A 16,689-nucleotide genomic window follows, 5' to 3' on the forward strand; every position below is an offset into this window, starting at 1 on the left:
CTTGTTTAAGGTCCTGGGGAACTAGTGCAAGAGCTGACTGCTTTCTTTCGTCCTCAGTTTCCCTGAAGATAGCAGACCTAGAAAGCTGAGTGGCTATCAGGCTTTAGATGATTAAGATTACTAACTAGCAACACCAAGTCAGCGTTGGCAGTTATTACTGCATGAAAAATGTTTGTATAAATCTAGAGGAGAAATTAGAGATTAGAACAGACCAACATGTTAATTTTTACAGATGAGGAAACTGGGGTCAAAGAAATTAGGGACTTGCCCACAGTCCCCCAGCAAGTTGCTGGCAGTCAAGTCTAGGATTGAAGTTTCTTACCTCCCAGTCTATTTGGGCTCCTCTTGCTAGAATATAAGGCAACCTGAAACCAACCTTGAAGGATTGGCTGGTAGAAAGAGGGAAAATTTGAATTAAAGACATCTGGTTTTCTACTGGGCTCCACAGCTCCATTAGGTTGATAATACTCAATTTCCTTTAAAATCAATAAATCTGGCCAGGCGCCATGGCTCATACCTGTTATCCCAGCAATTTGGGAGGCTGAGTTGGGAGGATTGTTAGAGATCAGCCTGGGCAACATAGCACAAACCCTGTCTCTACAAAAAAAATTTAAAAAATTAGCCAGGTATGGTGGCACGTGCCTGTAATTCCAGCTACTGGGGAGGCTGAAACAGGAGGATCCCTTGAGCCCAAGAGTTTGAGGTTACAGTGAACTTTGATTGTGCCACTGCACTCCAGCCTGGGTGACAGAGCGAGACCTTGGCTCATGAATGAATGAATCCACCCTAGAGTACCCACTTCCTGACAGTAAAGTCAGGAGTCCTACTGCTATGCAATTCCTCTTCCTTCCCAGATCAAGCAGAACACACTTCCCCTGCTTATTTGATTTGATTTAAAAAACAAAACAAAACAAAGCTTTATTTAATAAAAATAGTTACAAATAACAGATTCTTCATAAACAGCAGCAACAGCCAAAGATCACCCTCCTCCTTCCCTTTGTCCCTGAAAATAGGCCCTTTTACCAGACCCATTTTGTTTCACCCTATCCTAGGGCAGGGGTTCATCTCTGTAGGGTGAATAAGATGTGATCTCAGAGGTTGGGGGAGATAGTGGGATGACCTTTTAGCATGGAGATAACTTTGGCCTTGAACAATGAATGAGGCTATCAAAGAATACAAAGGTAGGGCTGAAAAAGGGCAGACTCAAAGGACTGTGATACAGTGGGGTTCTTCTCCCTATTGTAATAAGCTTTCCAACCTTACCTAGAAAGACAATGGTTAAAATACTGACCCTTAGCATGTCCTGCCCACTTTGAACTCTCAAACTTCTAAGGATAGGGGTTTTGGTCCCATGTGTTAGTGCACATTCTTCAGTCATGAATCATGGCTGCAGCAGGGGGAGTCCCTCCCCGTCCTCTTGCTTTCCCCAGAGGAAAGGGAGACGGCCCACGTCCTTGAAGTCTCCTGGCTGCAGATTGGACTCAGGTAGCTGACAGGGGTCAGCCCAGATATCCACAATCTTGCGCAGGGTGGAATAGCGTTCCTCCAGCTCTGGCCCCTCAGCCTGCATTAGCAGGTTTGCCAGCTCCCTGCTTAGGTCCTGAATCATGTTGTTTTGTCCTTGCCTCTCAAGCTGGCCTGTGTTTGGGACCACACCATGGTCCTGGAGCTCCCCGTTGGGCCCAAGGAGGTGCTGGTACTTCTTCTGCCACCGGCGGCACACCATAGCTTCACCAACGGGCTGCTGGCTGGTGTGCAGAAGGGCCAAAATGTGCCGGCATGGCAGGTGGTACCATTGTTGAAAGGAACAGCTGCAGCTGCAGCCATCTTTGCTAACCTGGTGAGAGTCCTCTAGCAGCTGAACGTCCACTGAGGAGCCAGCCATGTCCACCAGGTGGGTGGAGTTCTGTACCACCTCCCACTCATTTTGGCACAGCTTGTAAGCTAGTTCAGAGCCACTCTGGTGCAAGGTGTCTAGCATGCTACCCTGGGAGGGCTGTACCTGTGGCTGCTGCTTCAACTGCACCTGCTGTGAGTCTGGTTTTGTCTCTTCCACAGGGAGTCTGGTGAGGCTCCCACCACTAATTCTAAAATCCTTCTTAGACTTCGGTGGCATGCTTGCCGGCCGAGCCCTCTTTAACTTGGGAGGAGCCGTGGGCAAGTTCTTCAAGCCTTTGGTATTAAAGAAGTCTATGTAATCCACAAAGCAGAGGATGCAGTCCAGCAGGGACTGCTGTTCCCTGAAGAGGCTTGACACCTTACTGGTGACAATGTCTAGGCTGTCCATGTAGGTGTTACACGCGTGCAGGCCCTTCCTGACATGCATGTACCACAGCAATTCACAGGTGAACCAGTGGGCCTGTAGAAAGTTGAAGAGATCCTCGTCTAGTAGGGCCTGGGACATCTGACAAAGATTTTTCAGGCTGGTATCAGAAGTGACAAACACAGCCTCCCGAAGGGCTTCTTTCATGAGCCTTTTAAAAGATGGATTTGCTGAACTACGATGCAACTTCTTCTCCAAGAGTCGGGTTGTGTGGTAGATGGAGAGGAGGATGCGAGCAGCAGGGAAGATCTCCTGTAGGACAGACCGGTGAGGGAATGAAGGGTCCACAAAGACCACCTTGACCTTGGGCCAATCAGAGTTGAACTCTGTGAAGATACTCAGCATCTTGGCCACAGAGGTGGCTGTCTCGGCTTTGAGCACAGCAAAGTGTACCACTCGACTTTCTCGTTCCTTGTTCTCTACCAAGAAAGCATAGAGGATGTGGCCTTGGGCATTCTCCACCCGGTGCAGCAAGAGATTCTCTGGGAAGCGGATGAATAAGTCACTCATTTTGCTGCTCTGGAAGCTGAGGCGGTCCAGGTCTTGGCTGTCACCCACACTGAAGGAAGCCATGGAACCCTCATCTACTTTAAGAAAGTTCTTCATCACTTTTGCTATCTTGGCCAAGTCAGAAGGAGTGATGCCTTCCTGCTCTGGCTTTGAGGGCACTTGTACTTTATCTAGGCAAAACAATGTTTCAACTGGGGACTTTTCAGTGTCAAGGTCTTCACTGATTGTTGGTTGCACAGGCTGGAGTTTCTGTAGGCACATTGTCGTTTGAGATTTGCCAGTGGTGTCACCTCCAACAGCAGCAGATTTGGCATCACCGTGTATATGCTGGGTGTTTAGCTCACTGATGAATAGTCTATCTAGTCTCTCGTTGTACCTCAGGAGCAAGTAAGCCGGGCACATGTCTGCCTCCCGTGTTCTCTTCCTGTTTGTCTGGGTCCGAATACAGACAAATTTCACCTGCATATATCTAGGGAAAGTAGAGGTGACAATGAGAAAGGTGCTGACTGTCCCCCTTATAAAGATAAGATCCTGTGGGGATTTATATTGGCTGATATGTCTCCTGGAAACCACAATGTAGTATAGAATTAAGGAGGGAAGATTTACATTATCTTTCCAATCCCAAAGTATTTAGCTCTTTCATCAAGACCCTCTCCAACTACAACCCCCCTTCATGTCCTTCCACGGCAGTTCTTAGCCCCAACTCCTTTCATTCTCCCTGTTGCCTTCTGTAGCTGCCAACAATTCAATCTGAGTCAGTACAAGAGAAAACAGACAAGAGGCAGCAGCAGAATGACCAGCTGGTACCGTCATTCCTGTCCTTTCAGAGCTACTGCCTTCTCTTCCTCCTCCAGAGAGCAAAGATAAAATGAGGCTCAAAGGACACAGGACTAGATCAGTGGTTATCAGCTGAGCTCTTCTGGACCCTCCAGGGGTGTTTGGGATGATTTCTGTTTATCTTTTTTTTTTTTTTTTTTTTTTTGAGACAGAGTCTCGCTTTGTTGCCCAGGCTAGAGTGAGTGCCATGGAGTCAGCCTAGCTCACAAAAACCTCAAACTCCTGGGCTCAAGCGATCCTCCTACCTCAGCCTCCCGAGTAGCTGAGACTACAGGCATGCGCCACCATGCCCGGCTAATTTTTTCTATATATATTAGTTGGCCAATTAATTTGTTTCAATTTATAGTAAAGACGGGGTCTTGCTCTTGCTCAGGCTGGTTTCAAACTCCTGGCCTCGAGCAATCCTCCCACCTTGGCCTCCCAGAGTGCTAGGATTACAGGCGTGAGCCACCGCACCCGGCCAGTTTATCTTTAATTTAAAGTTTGATAACCACTGGGCTACATGATCTTTAGGGTCCTTTCTGGCTTTGCCATTCTAGGCTGAAAGCAATGATTTAAAGGAGAGAAGTAATTAAATGGAATATTTCTTCTTTTTCTTTTCCTATCCCCATTCAATCCATGCGTCAAGGCCCAAATCAGGTCCCACCTCTGGAAAGCCTCTGTGGATGTTGCCCAGCCACAGTGATTGCTCCTGTCTCTGAATTCATAGCATTTACCCAAAGGCTTAGCAGATTCTCTGGGTGGCAGTATAATAACTTAGTGGTTAAACAGGGGGACACTGCTGGCTGTCTGTCTCTGGATTTGAATCCCAGCTCTGCCACTCAGAAGCTGTTCAACCTTGGGCAAGTCACTTCACTTCTTTGTGTGAAGTTTCCTCATCATAAAATGAGGTGATCTCATTAGGGTTGTTAATGAGGATTAAATGAGCCACTGGCAAAATATTTAGCCCAGAGCCTGGTTCAGCCTTATATTTATACTAAATAAAAGCTAGCTATTGTTATTATAGCACCCATGCCTTGTGACATTCTCTTGAATGTTTGCACAGTGCCTTTCCAGTTGGATAGGAATGTCTTCAGGTTTCAGGACTAAGTTATTCCTCAGTTTATCCCAAGCACCCGACACAATGCTATTCCTTCAGCAGATGCTTATTAATGTATGCATATCAATGAATGAGTCATGGACCACATATAGGTGGGAGAGGTCATACCCCTGCCTCCTTAGGGAGTGGCCCAACCCAAAGACCTGTGGAGGGGGAAAAAAGTCTCAGCCCCTGGCTTGACTTGACATAGCCTGGAAGCCTTACCCACTCTTTTCCAAATACTCTAATCCAGCTGGTCCTGTTTGCTCACCCTGTGGGGCAAGCTTAGGAAAACAGGATATGACAGTCCCATAATAATAGGGTGGAGGGGCCTGGGGCTGAGAATGTCGGTACCTGTTGTGTGCACAGTGCAGGGGTGGCACCATCTCCAGCTCAATGCCAGGAAGGGCTGGAGCAGTCCAGTAACATGGCCAGGCTAGTGAGGGGTAACCACTGTGTGGCCTCGGCCTTATCTCTCCAGTCTTGTTTTTTACCCTTCACCATCTTGTTTTAGTGTCCTAGAAAGACAGAATGCCTTCAACTTCTGTGTCCACTATGCTGTGTCTCACCTGTGGGCCTTTGTGCACATTGGTCTCTTTGTCTGGAATGCCCTTCCCATCTTTCTTCATCTCAAAGCTTACTCATCCTTCAGGGCTACGTCCAACCATCATCTTTTCTAGGCAGCTTTCCTCAGCCCTTATGTAGGGACCTATCCTTCTGCTGACTCAACATCTTGGCCTAACTCTAGGTCACCAAATGTATGGACTTTATGTGCATTCAGTGAATGTTTGTTGAGCTATTTCAAAAATAAGATATTGGTCACTGCCAACCATAAAGCTCTTTCTATTATTTCTGGCTTCATTAATGTCTGCACTTTCCAGGGTGGGAACCTGGGCATTCTTTACAATTCCCCCTTCTCATGTATATCCAGTATGTTAAGTCTTTTTAATTCTTCCTTACCACAGTTACATGTACTCAGGATTTATGATATACCAGGCTATAGTAAGCCTCTAATATGCATCATTTTATACTGGGGGAAAAGGTTCTATTTTCACTTACATTTTACAGTTAGAGAAACAAGCTTAAAGAAGTTCTCAAGGATAAGAATCTGGGATTTAATCCTCCAGCTAAGACCTGAAGATCTGGGATTTGCACTGTGTTTGCTTGTCTACAGTCTGACTAGTTAACCATTATACTGCCTGTCTTCCTTCAAAATATTTCTACTTTCTCTGAATTTCCATTTTTGCTCTCCTCATCTTGTCCCCCAACACATTGCTTAGTTCAATAACTTCCTTAAAGATCTCTAAACATACCGTCCTTGCTGGCATCATGAATTTCAAACTTAATAGGTACTAGGTTGAGGTCAACCTTTTTCTGCTTCCTTTAATCTTTTATAGAGATACAACTTGCAGTGAAGCACACAAATCTTTTGTAAAAATTCATTGTGCACCATGGTTATTTTAGTTAACTGAATGATTAAATAGTTGTGCAAGTAATATAACTGAACAAAGAGTGATTCACTCTGATTATACAGATTGGTATAGATTAACTAAAGCTTTTCAGTTATTTTACATAAGATTTGTGTCCTTGTTGTATGTAAACTGCACCTTGAACAATGAATAGGATTTTATAGGTAGAGAATGGGTAAAGCCATTTTGGACAATATAACTTGAGTTACAAAAAAGATTGTGGGAGTCAGAATTTAAATTTAATAAGTTTAAATTCTACCTTGAACAAGTCACTTTACTTCCTCTAAGCCTCCAATTTCTTATCTATAAATATGGAAATAACAATAAGAGAGTGCTGATCTATGAATAATGAGTACCACTTAAAGTGACTTCATTAAAAAGGCTGTTACAGGCCTGGCGCGGTGGCTCACGCCTGTAATCCTAGCACTCTGGGAGGCTGAGGTGGGAGGATTGCTCGAGGTCAGGAGTTCGAAACCAGCCTGAGCAAGAGCGAGACCCCCATCTCTACTCCAAATAGAAAGAAATTAATTGGCCAACTTATATATATAGAAAAAAATTAGCTGGGCATGGTGGCGCATGCCTGTAGTCTCAGCTACTCGGGAGGCTGAGGCAGCAGGATTCCTTGAGCCCAGGAGTTTGAGGTTGCTGTGAGCTAGGGTGACGCCAGGGCACTCACTCTAGCCCGTGCAACAAAGCGAGACTCTGTCTCAAAAAAAAAAAAAAAAAAAAAAAAAAGGCTGTGACAGGAAATTTGGATACCGATCCAGCATCCTTTTGTCCCTTTCTGCCTTCCTAACAGAGGGCCAATTTCATTCAGGTTGCCATTCCTCCCCCACATAGCTACGTGCTTCAGGGTTAGCCTAAGCCAATTAAAGTAATCTCATTAGGAATGGGCATGGATACTAGCCCAATTCCGGACAAAGAAACATGATGGGAAATCTGTAGGAAACCAAGGAAGGCTTTTTCTTCTGGATGTGACTCCTGCATTTGTGCCATGTGGAGAACCCATCCTCAGGGCAAAGCTGAAACCTGAGGATGGCAGAATGGAAAGATGTAAAGAGCCCAGGTCACTGAGACAATCACTTCTGGAGGCCCACCTCTGGGCTTCTAAATATTGGCAACTAATAAGCCATTTTGAATCTCGGTCTCCAGTTAATTACAGCCAAAAACATTCCTAGAAACACTTCATAGGAAATAGTGGAAAACAAGATTTGGGTGGAACTTTACCTTTAAAAATAAGACTAAAATTATGAAGTTATTATTATATTCAACAAAAGTAGGTTATAATGGCAGCTATATGCCCATTCTTAGAATAATGAAAGAACGACTTGGAGCATCAGCTGTTTTTATTCCTAGTATAATTTTCCCAAACACTATGATACATTTCCTGTTTCACTTTTGCAATATACAAAGGTCAGTTTTGCCAAAATATTCTCGAGCTTAATCAAGTTTCCCAAGAGTTTAATTTCTTTGCTATACAAATCTTCTGCTTTTCAAGTTTCTATCATCTCATCACCCTTGTTGATTTCCCTTCTCCATTTGTTAACTGGTATAAAGCTGGAAGTTCTCTATAATTACTTTCAAGAAATTCACCCAGTCCTATAACTCTTAGGAAATGTGCAATTTCAGTTTTCAAATGGTTTTATTTGCACTGTATTACCCTGATGTTTGCCACATCTATTCAGCCAGAAACTGACTACCAAACATATTGATGGGAAGGGCAGGGATAAGCAGAAGGCATGGTTCAATAGTGACTAACTTAATAACTAGTTTTTTTTTTTTTTTTTGAGACAGAGTCTCACTCTATTGCCTGGGCTACAGTGCCGTGGCGTCAGCCTAGCTCACAGCAACCTCAAACTCGTGGGCTCAAGCAATCCTTCTGCCTCAGCCTTCCAAGTAGCTGGGACTACAGGCATGCGCCACCATGCCTTGCTAATTTTTTCTATATATTTTTAGTTGTTCTGCTAATTTCTTTCTATTTTTAGTAGAGATGGGGTCTCACTCTTGCTCAGGCTGGTTTCGAACGACTGATCTTGAGTGATTCTCCCGCCTCGACCTCCCAAAGTGCTAGGATTACAGGCGTGAGCCACCACGCCCAGCCATAAGTAGTTTATTAGCATGATTTTTGCATCATGATTTTTGCTTTTCCACATGGCCTTCCAAGCTGACAATCAGGGTCTAGCCAAAAGGTGTGGTAAGGATTAAATGAGACAATGCCTATAAAGTTCCTGCAATGTTTCTGGAATGAGTTCCAAATAAATGTTGGGGTTTTTCTTTCTTTTTTTTTAGCCAAAACTAAAAGAAGCCACAAACAAGTGTGAGGGACATCAGAGTACTTCATAGACTATTTGAAGATCATCAATCACTGCAGGGCGAGGTGGCTCACGCCTGTAATCCTAACACTCTGGGAGGCTGAGGCGGGAGGATCATTTGAGCTCAGGAGTTTGAGACCAACCTGAGCAAGACCCTGTCTCTACCAAAAATAGAAAGAAATTAACTGGGCAACTAAAAATATAGAAAAAATTAGGTGGGCATGGTGGCGCTAGGATTACAAGTGTGAGCCACCGCGCCTGGCCACAAATTTTTTTAATCAAATGGTTTTCTTTAAATTAGCTCACTTACTTACAAGGAACTTTATGTTTAAATATTAACATAAGGCTGGGCGAGGTGGCTCACGCCTGTAATCCTAGCACTCTGGGAGGCCAAGGCGGGCATATTGCTTGAGGTCAGGAGTTCAAAACCAGCCTGAGCAAGAGGGAGACCCCCGTTTCTACTATAAATAGAAAGAAATTAATTGGCCAACTAATACATATAAAAAAATTTAGCTGGGCATGGTGGCGCGTGCCTGTAGTCCCAGCTACTCGGGAGGCTGAGGCAGCAGGATTGCTTGAGCCCAAGAGTTTGAAGTTGCTGTGAGCTAGGCTGACGCCATGGCACTCACTCTAGCCTGAGCAACAAAGCAAGACTCTGTCTCAAAAAAAATAAAATTAACATAAGAACTTACTATTAAAATTATCTAGGTCTGGGTATGGTGGCTCATGCCTGTAATACTAGCACTCTGGGAGGCTGAGGCAGGAGGATTGCTTGAGTTCCGGAGTTTGAGACCAGCCTGAGCAACAGCGAGACCCCCATCTCTACTAAAAATAGAAAAATTAGCTGAGCGCCTGTAGTCCCAGCTATTCAAGAGGCTGGGGCAGGAGGAATGCTTGAGCCCAGGAGTTTGAGGTTGCAGTGAGCTATGATGACACCACTGCACTCTAGCTGGGTTGAAAGAGCAAGACTCTGTCTCAAAAAACAAAAACAAAAAAATACCATCATCTCACCTGATCACCCAGTCGTACATATATTTGCCTTTGGAGATTTCTACTAACTTACCTCCTAAAAACATTTCCCCCATCTTCCCTCTAGTTCCCAAGAGTGCCAATCATACCAAAACATTCATGTATCACTCAAAGAGCCCAACACAGTGTGCAATAAATGACCCAAGAATATCTTTTACAATATCCCAACCAGCAGCCAGCTTGTTTGCTCAAGGCCTGTACTGCTCAAGAATTTGCCACCTCCTAAACTAGCTTAGTCCACTACTGGCCTCAAGGGCAGAGCCCACAATTTATTCATCTTTGTACCTCAGCTCAATGCTTGGCCCATTGTAAACACTTAGCCAAGTCTTACTACAAGTTTACTGAAGAAATACATTAACAAATGACGTTAAAAGCTATCAAAGCCCTGTGTTAAATACGACAGTTAAGAGCTCTGGCAATGAATAATCTGGGTATGATCTTCAGTTCTAACACCTAAGTGCTTTCTTATGGTTTCTTAAAATCTTACCCTACCTCCTGTTCTGACTTACCCCTTCCTTTCTGCCCCTTCCCATTTCTCTTAGCTTTGATTGTACCACATTCAGATTTCCCTGGTTCACACTCAGGTAGTTTTGGGGGTGTGGGTGCTTTTTATCACAGGTTCTCTTCTGGGTCTTGACTACCTCATTCCCTGCTCCTGCCCTCTCCTTGACTGTATTCTAACCTTCCCTTCTCCTTTTATCTCAAGCATGTGCAACTCTGAAAAGTACATCTTTGAAAAAATTAATAATTAAGCCTGGGAGTGATGGCTCACGCCTGTAATCCCAACACCTTGGGAGGTGGAGGTGGGAGGAACCCCTATGTCCGGGAGTTCAAGGCTGCTGTGAGCCATGATCTGGCCATTGCACTCCAGCCTGGGCAACAAAAACAAACAAAAAAACTCAACCAAACAAACAACAAATTAGATAATTAAACTCTGAGTCTTAATATAAAGCAGAGAGATAGAAACTATTAGTCTCTCCAGCAAATCTCTTCCCCATAAAGAGTATGAAATAATTAAAATAATTAAAAAATAAAAAATAAAAGAAACTATTAGTCTCTTAATGTATAACTTCTCCGGGCTGTCTCCCCATCTGCAAAATAATAATAATAATGATGTTCATATTTATGGAAGATTTTCTATGTACTAGGCAATGTTCTAAACACTTTACACATACTAATTCATTTAACGGGAATAACAAAACTTGCTTCTGATGTTTCAGAGGACCAGGTAGGATAATGAAGGTGTGCTTTGTAAACTATCTCAGCAAAATGTCAGAGATGAAAGTGTTTTTTCTAGGCCGGGCGCAGTGGCTCACGCCTGTAATCCTAGCTCTCTGGGAGCCCGAGGAGGGAGGATCGCTCAAGGTCAGGAGTTTGAAACCAGCCTGAGCAAGAGCGAGACACCTCTCTGCTAAAAATAGAAAGAAATTAATTGGCCCTCTAAAAATATATAGAAAAAATTAGCCGGGCATGGTGGCACATGCCTGTAGTCCCAGCTACTCGGGAGGCTGAGGCAGGAGGATCGCCTGAGCCCAGGAGTTTGAGGTTGCTGTGAGCTAGGCTGACACCACGGCACACTAGCCTGGGCAACAGAGTGAGACTCTGTCTCAAAAAAAAAAAAAGGTGTCAATCAGGACCAGTACCCTACTCCTGCCAACAAGATTAAGTTCCCCCATCATTCTTTTAGCCAGCACCCTTGACTTTTCCTTTGTAGCCCTTACTACCATTTTAAGGAAATAATTATTTCTGTGATTACAGTTTAGTATTTTGTCTTTCTGACTAGAGAGGAAGCTCCATGAGAGCAGGGACCCAATTTATCTTTTTCAACATATCTCCAGACACTAGCATGGAGTAAGTGTTCGGTAAACAACTGCAAAAATCAATGAAATCAATGAAAATCAAATCAATTAAACTGTCCATACAATGGAATAAGTGATGTGGAATAATCTCTAAGATGCAATGATAAGTAAGAAAAGCCAGGTACAGAAGGATATGTATGAATGGTATGTTGCCATTTGTGTTAAGAAGAAAAAAAAATGCACGTGCACCTATAAGATATGTTTGTTCAGGCTTAGTTTCTCTCAGGAAGGTAACCCTGGTTCCCTCTGCATGACACAGTGGCAGTGACCATATTAGGCCATTCTGTACTGTTTGAAGAAAACTTTTAATTAACTACTCAAAAAATGCACTTTTTGGCCGGGCATGGTGGCTCACGCCTGTAATCCTAGCACTTTGGGAGGCTGAGGCGGGCGGATTGCTCAAGGTCAGGAGTTCGAAACCAGCCTGAGCGAGACCCCGTCTCTACCAAAAATAGAAATAAATTAATTGACCAACTAAAAATATATATACAAAAAATTAGCCGGGCATGGTGGCGCATGCCTGTAGTCCCAGCTACTCGGGAGGCTGAGGCAGTAGGATCGCTGAGCCCCGGAGATTGAGGTTGCTGTGAGCCAGGCTGACGCCACGGCACTCACTCTAGCCTGGGCAACAAAGTGAGACTCTGTCTCAAAAAAAAAAAAAAAAAAAAAAAAAATGCACTTTTAAAATTGTTCACCTTCAAAATTAAAAATAAGTGAAACTAATCCCAACCTTCCAGTCTGTTTATTTTGGTCCCTCTAATTTTCCTTCCTGCTGCTCCAGCATAAATCCTTCCTTCTAGCTAAGCAGGTCTCTTTACTGCTTTCTTGCTTTTATGTGCAAACATACATCACTGGTTTCTAATAGAAGCACATCATGTTAACATCTGCACTAACTCACACCATTTCTTTCTCCAGGATGTTAATCCTCCTCTGGTAGGCAGAATGACCCCTCAAAGATGTCTTTGTTCTAACCCTAGGACCTGTGAATGTGTTAGGTTACACAGCAAAGGGGAATTAAGGCTGCCGATGAAGTGAAGTATCTCAAGAATGGAAAAACCAGCACCACATGTACTCACCAGCAAATTGGTATTAATGGATCAACACCTAAGTGGACATATAGGAGTAACATTTATCAGGTGTCGGGAGGGTGGGAGGGGGTAGGAGGGGAACAACCACAACGAGTAAGATGTGCAACGTTTGGGGGATGGACATGCTTGAAGCTCTTACTCAAGGCGGGAGGGGGGCATGGACAATATAAGCAACCTTAACACTTGTACCCCCATAATATGCTAAAATAAAAATTTTTTTTTTTAAAAAGGCTGCAGATGGAATTAAGGTTGCTATCAGCTGACTTGAAAATAGAGAATTTATCCTAGATTACCTGAGTGGGCACAATATATTCACAAGGATCCTTAAAAGTAGAAGAGAGAAGCAGCAGACAGGAGCTAGAGAAAAAGATGTGACAACAGAAGCAAGGTCTGAGTAATGTGATGTGAGGACTCAACCAGCCATTGCTGGCTTTGAAGATGGGGTAAGAGGGCTGTAAACCAAGGAATGTTGGTAGCCTCTAGAAGCTGGAAAAGGCAAGGCAAGGAATTCTTTCCTACGGACTCCAGAAAGAAATGCAGCCTGGAAGACCCCTTAATTTTAGCCCAATGAGACCTGTCTCTGACTTATAACCTAGAGAACTTTAAGATAATAAACTTGTGTTGTTTAAAGCCACTAAAATTGTGGCAATTTGTTAGAGTGGCAAATAGAAAACCAATACACCTGATACCTCCACATCTTTGAGGGCCTAGCTCAAGCCCCCCTTCTCTCTTATTTCTCCAGCCCACAGTGATTTTTCTCTCTTCTGAGTTCCTGCAGCACCCATTTCCCTGAATCACATGTTTAGTACTTGATAACTCACTCATTCAACAATTATTTAATGCCTGAGCCAAGCACACTGGCTTGTGCCTGTAATCCCAACTATTCAGGAGGTTAAGATCAGATGATCGCTTCAGCCCAGGAGTTTGGGACCAGCCTGGGCAACATAGTAAGACCCAATCTCTTATAAAAAGAAAATAAAACCAATTATTTAATACCTCCCATGGGCCATGCTCTGTGCTAGACACTGGGGATGGCCTTCCTAAAGGGTGTTTAGGGGCAATTATCATTTTTTTTATTCCTCTCATTGCTTAGCAAGGTGCTACTCACATAGGACAAAATCCAAATACCTCAGAATAGAACCTAAAACACCAGCCAGACTGCAAGTGACTTTATCTTTTGCCAAGCATGGCATCCCACACTATTTCTCTAATATGTCACCTTTCACATATCTGTGTCTTTGTTCCCACAGGTCCTTCTGCACAGCTGCTTCTGGTCAAACTCCTCTAAGCTTCTGAGTAATTAACCATAGATCTACTCTAGTACTCTGCATTCATTCACAGCCCAGAGAAACCATTAATTCCAGTGCAAAGACTTTCCCCACTTCCCAGGCATTTGTCACTTCTTTCTCTGCAACATCACTTTTTTTTTTTTTTGAGACAGAGTCTCGCTTTCTTGCCTAGGCTAGAGTGAGTGCCTTGGTGTCAGCCTAGCTCACAGCAACCTCAATATCCTGGGCTCAAGCGATCCTCCTGCCCCATCCTCCTACCCCAGCCTCCCGAGTAGCTGGGACTACAGGCACGAGCCACCATGCCCGGCTGATTTTTATATTATATATATTAGTTGGCCAATTAATTTCTTTCTATTTTTATGGTAGAGACGGGGTCTCGCTCAGGCTGATTTTGAACTCCTGACCTTGAGCAATCAGCCTGCCTCAGCCTCCCAGAGTGCTAGGATTACAGGCGTGAGCCACCGCGCCCAGCTGCAACATCACTTTTAAAACATTTATCAGGCTGGGCGCGGTGGCTCACGCCTGTAATCCTAGCACTCTGGGAGGCCAGGGGGGTGGATCGCTCAAGGTCAGGAGTTTGAAACCAGCCTGAGCAAGAGCGAGACCCCGTCTCTACTATAAATAGAAAGAAATTAATTGGCCAACTAATATATATAGAAAAAATTAGCCAGGCATGGTGACGCATGCCTGTAGTCCCAGCTACTCAGGAGGCTGAGGCAGGAGGATTGCTTGAGCCCAGGAGTTTGAGGTAGCTGTGAGCTAAGCTGACGCCACAGCGCTCACTCGAGCCTGGGCAACAAAGTGAGACTCTGTCTCAAAACAAAACAAAACAAAAACCCAACATTTATCACATGCTAGTTAGCTTACTTGAGTCCAAGTCTATTCTACCTTAGGCTCTTTGGTGATAGTTTGGATACCTATTAATCTTTTTTTTTTTTTTTTTTTTGCGCCCCGGCCTGGATACCTATTAATCTTTATGTCATCTATATCCAGCACAAAGTCCCGATGGACTTCAGAGTAGTGGAAAGAATGCAGCCTAGCTTTCTAGTTGGGGAACTTTGGCCAAACATTGCAATCCAGGTCTGAAACTCTGATATACTTTAACTCTCATAGGTGGACTACATACTATGTGTTAAAATTTGAATTGATATTTAATTTTTAAAAAATGGCCAGGCGTGGTGGCTCACGCCTGTAATCCTAGCACTTTGGGAGGCCGAGGCGGGCGGATTGCTCAAGGTCAGGAGTTCAAAACCAGCCTGAGCGAGACCCCGTCTCTACCGAAAATAGAAATAAATTAATTGACCAACTAAAAATATATATACAAAAAATTAGCCAGGCATGGTGGCGCATGCCTGTAGTCCCAGCTACTCGGGAGGCTGAGGCAGTAGGATTGCTGAGCCCCGGAGATTGAGGTTGCTGTGAGCCAGGCTGACGCCACGGCACTCACTCTAGCCTGGGCAACAAAGTGAGACTCTGTCTCAAAAAAAAAAAAAAAAAAGGACAAGTTCACACAAACTCTGGATTTCTGACAATTCTTGCCCAAAATTCTAGCAACATCTCATCTTCATTTTCACATGGAGCTCATTACATGGCACCTGCTTCTCCATTTTGCCTAGTTTACACTTCTGTTGTCCCTAACACAAAGACCTGGTGTCAGTTGTTATTTCATCACTCTTTTTCCAAAAGTAACATTAAAAATTAAACTTTCTTACACTGGGCTCTTTCGCCTGAGCCCTGAAGGCACTTGAGTTTTCAACCCCTGTCTTAGCCTCTAAGCCTGTTTTCTCATCTGTCAAATGGAAAAAAGAATATCTACCTGTAATTATGAAAAAAAGCAAGCCCTCCAGGGTAAATCATGCATAAAGGAGTAACCCTGCCTGGGACATAGAAAGTGTTTGAAAAACGGTTAATAAATATCGGGAATCCGAGAACCATTTACAAAATGAATGAATGAACGAAGGAAGGAACGAACTAACCAACAGATGGCCATAATACTGCTTTGTAAAGAGGAGACTGATGAAGGAGATTATTGCCAAGGCGTTTTTACCCATTGGTAAAGGCCAGACTTGTGCCTAGGTTACTGCAGGTGCTAAAAAAAAAAAAAAAAAAAAAAAAAAAATGGGGGGAATAAATGAAAGCTTGTGAATGGAGTGAGTGAAAGTGACGTGGGTAGCCAATACACAAGGCACACAGCAGGTGCTGAATGAGTGCCTGTTGAATGAATGGATACTTCGACAGAGAGCTGGGCCGGGGTGCATTCCCTCCTCCTCTACGCCGCCGCCCTCCGGAGGACTCTCAGGCCTCCTCCCCACCCTCCTGCCCCTCCCCGCCCCGCCCTTACAGGATGTCCTCGCGGATGGAGGTGCCATGGTTGAGGTTGTGGAACCGTACAGAGACGCAGTCCCTGAGAATGAAGGAGCACCTGTTCTCCTTCTTGTAGGCGTTGAAGCACTCCTTGAAGTCCTCATAGGTCTTGAAGCAGCTGCCCAGTTCCATGGCCGCCCCCACAGCCCACACTAGGGGCTGGTCCCAGTCTACTCTCAAGATCACACCAGGGGGTCAGAGGTCACACCATGAGGATTTACAGGCTGGCGTGGGCCCAGAACGCCTTAAAGGCCCGCCCCAGTTAGGTGGCCCATTACGGAGCTGAGGAGGAGCCCTAGACCTGACAGGATTATGTGAGGCTGTGGGCGTCTTTGCTAACTGACAGAAGGGAAATGACCCTCAGCCCTTATTATCCAGCCCGAGGTTCCGCCCCTCACTGTCATATCCAATCACACACGGGATACCCAGACTGGCACTCTTTTTCTCCAATTGCTAGAGAAAGATGGTCACACCCACCAAGAGACTGACAGGAGTACTGGCCAATTATAACCTGCATCCCGCTCTCTCGGG

At 44.4% G+C, this 16,689-nt stretch overlaps 2 protein-coding genes across 2 annotated transcripts in view; both read right to left on the bottom strand.

The window, feature by feature from the left end:
- The window catches only part of CTSA (cathepsin A), a 42,429-nt gene that overhangs the window by 14,526 nt on the left and 11,214 nt on the right, over positions 1–16,689 (bottom strand). The gene's annotated exons all lie outside the window — the stretch shown is intronic.
- ZSWIM3 (zinc finger SWIM-type containing 3) lies at positions 886–16,502 on the bottom strand. The gene is given in 3 exon segments (XM_012742912.3): positions 886–1,402; positions 1,405–3,302; positions 16,136–16,502. Coding segments are annotated over 3 exon segments (2,085 nt in total). The 5' UTR covers positions 16,291–16,502; the 3' UTR covers positions 886–1,370.

The sequence above is a fragment of the Microcebus murinus genome, chromosome 16 (assembly GCF_040939455.1).
Source record: "Microcebus murinus isolate Inina chromosome 16, M.murinus_Inina_mat1.0, whole genome shotgun sequence".
NCBI classification, from domain to species: Eukaryota; Metazoa; Chordata; class Mammalia; order Primates; family Cheirogaleidae; genus Microcebus; species Microcebus murinus.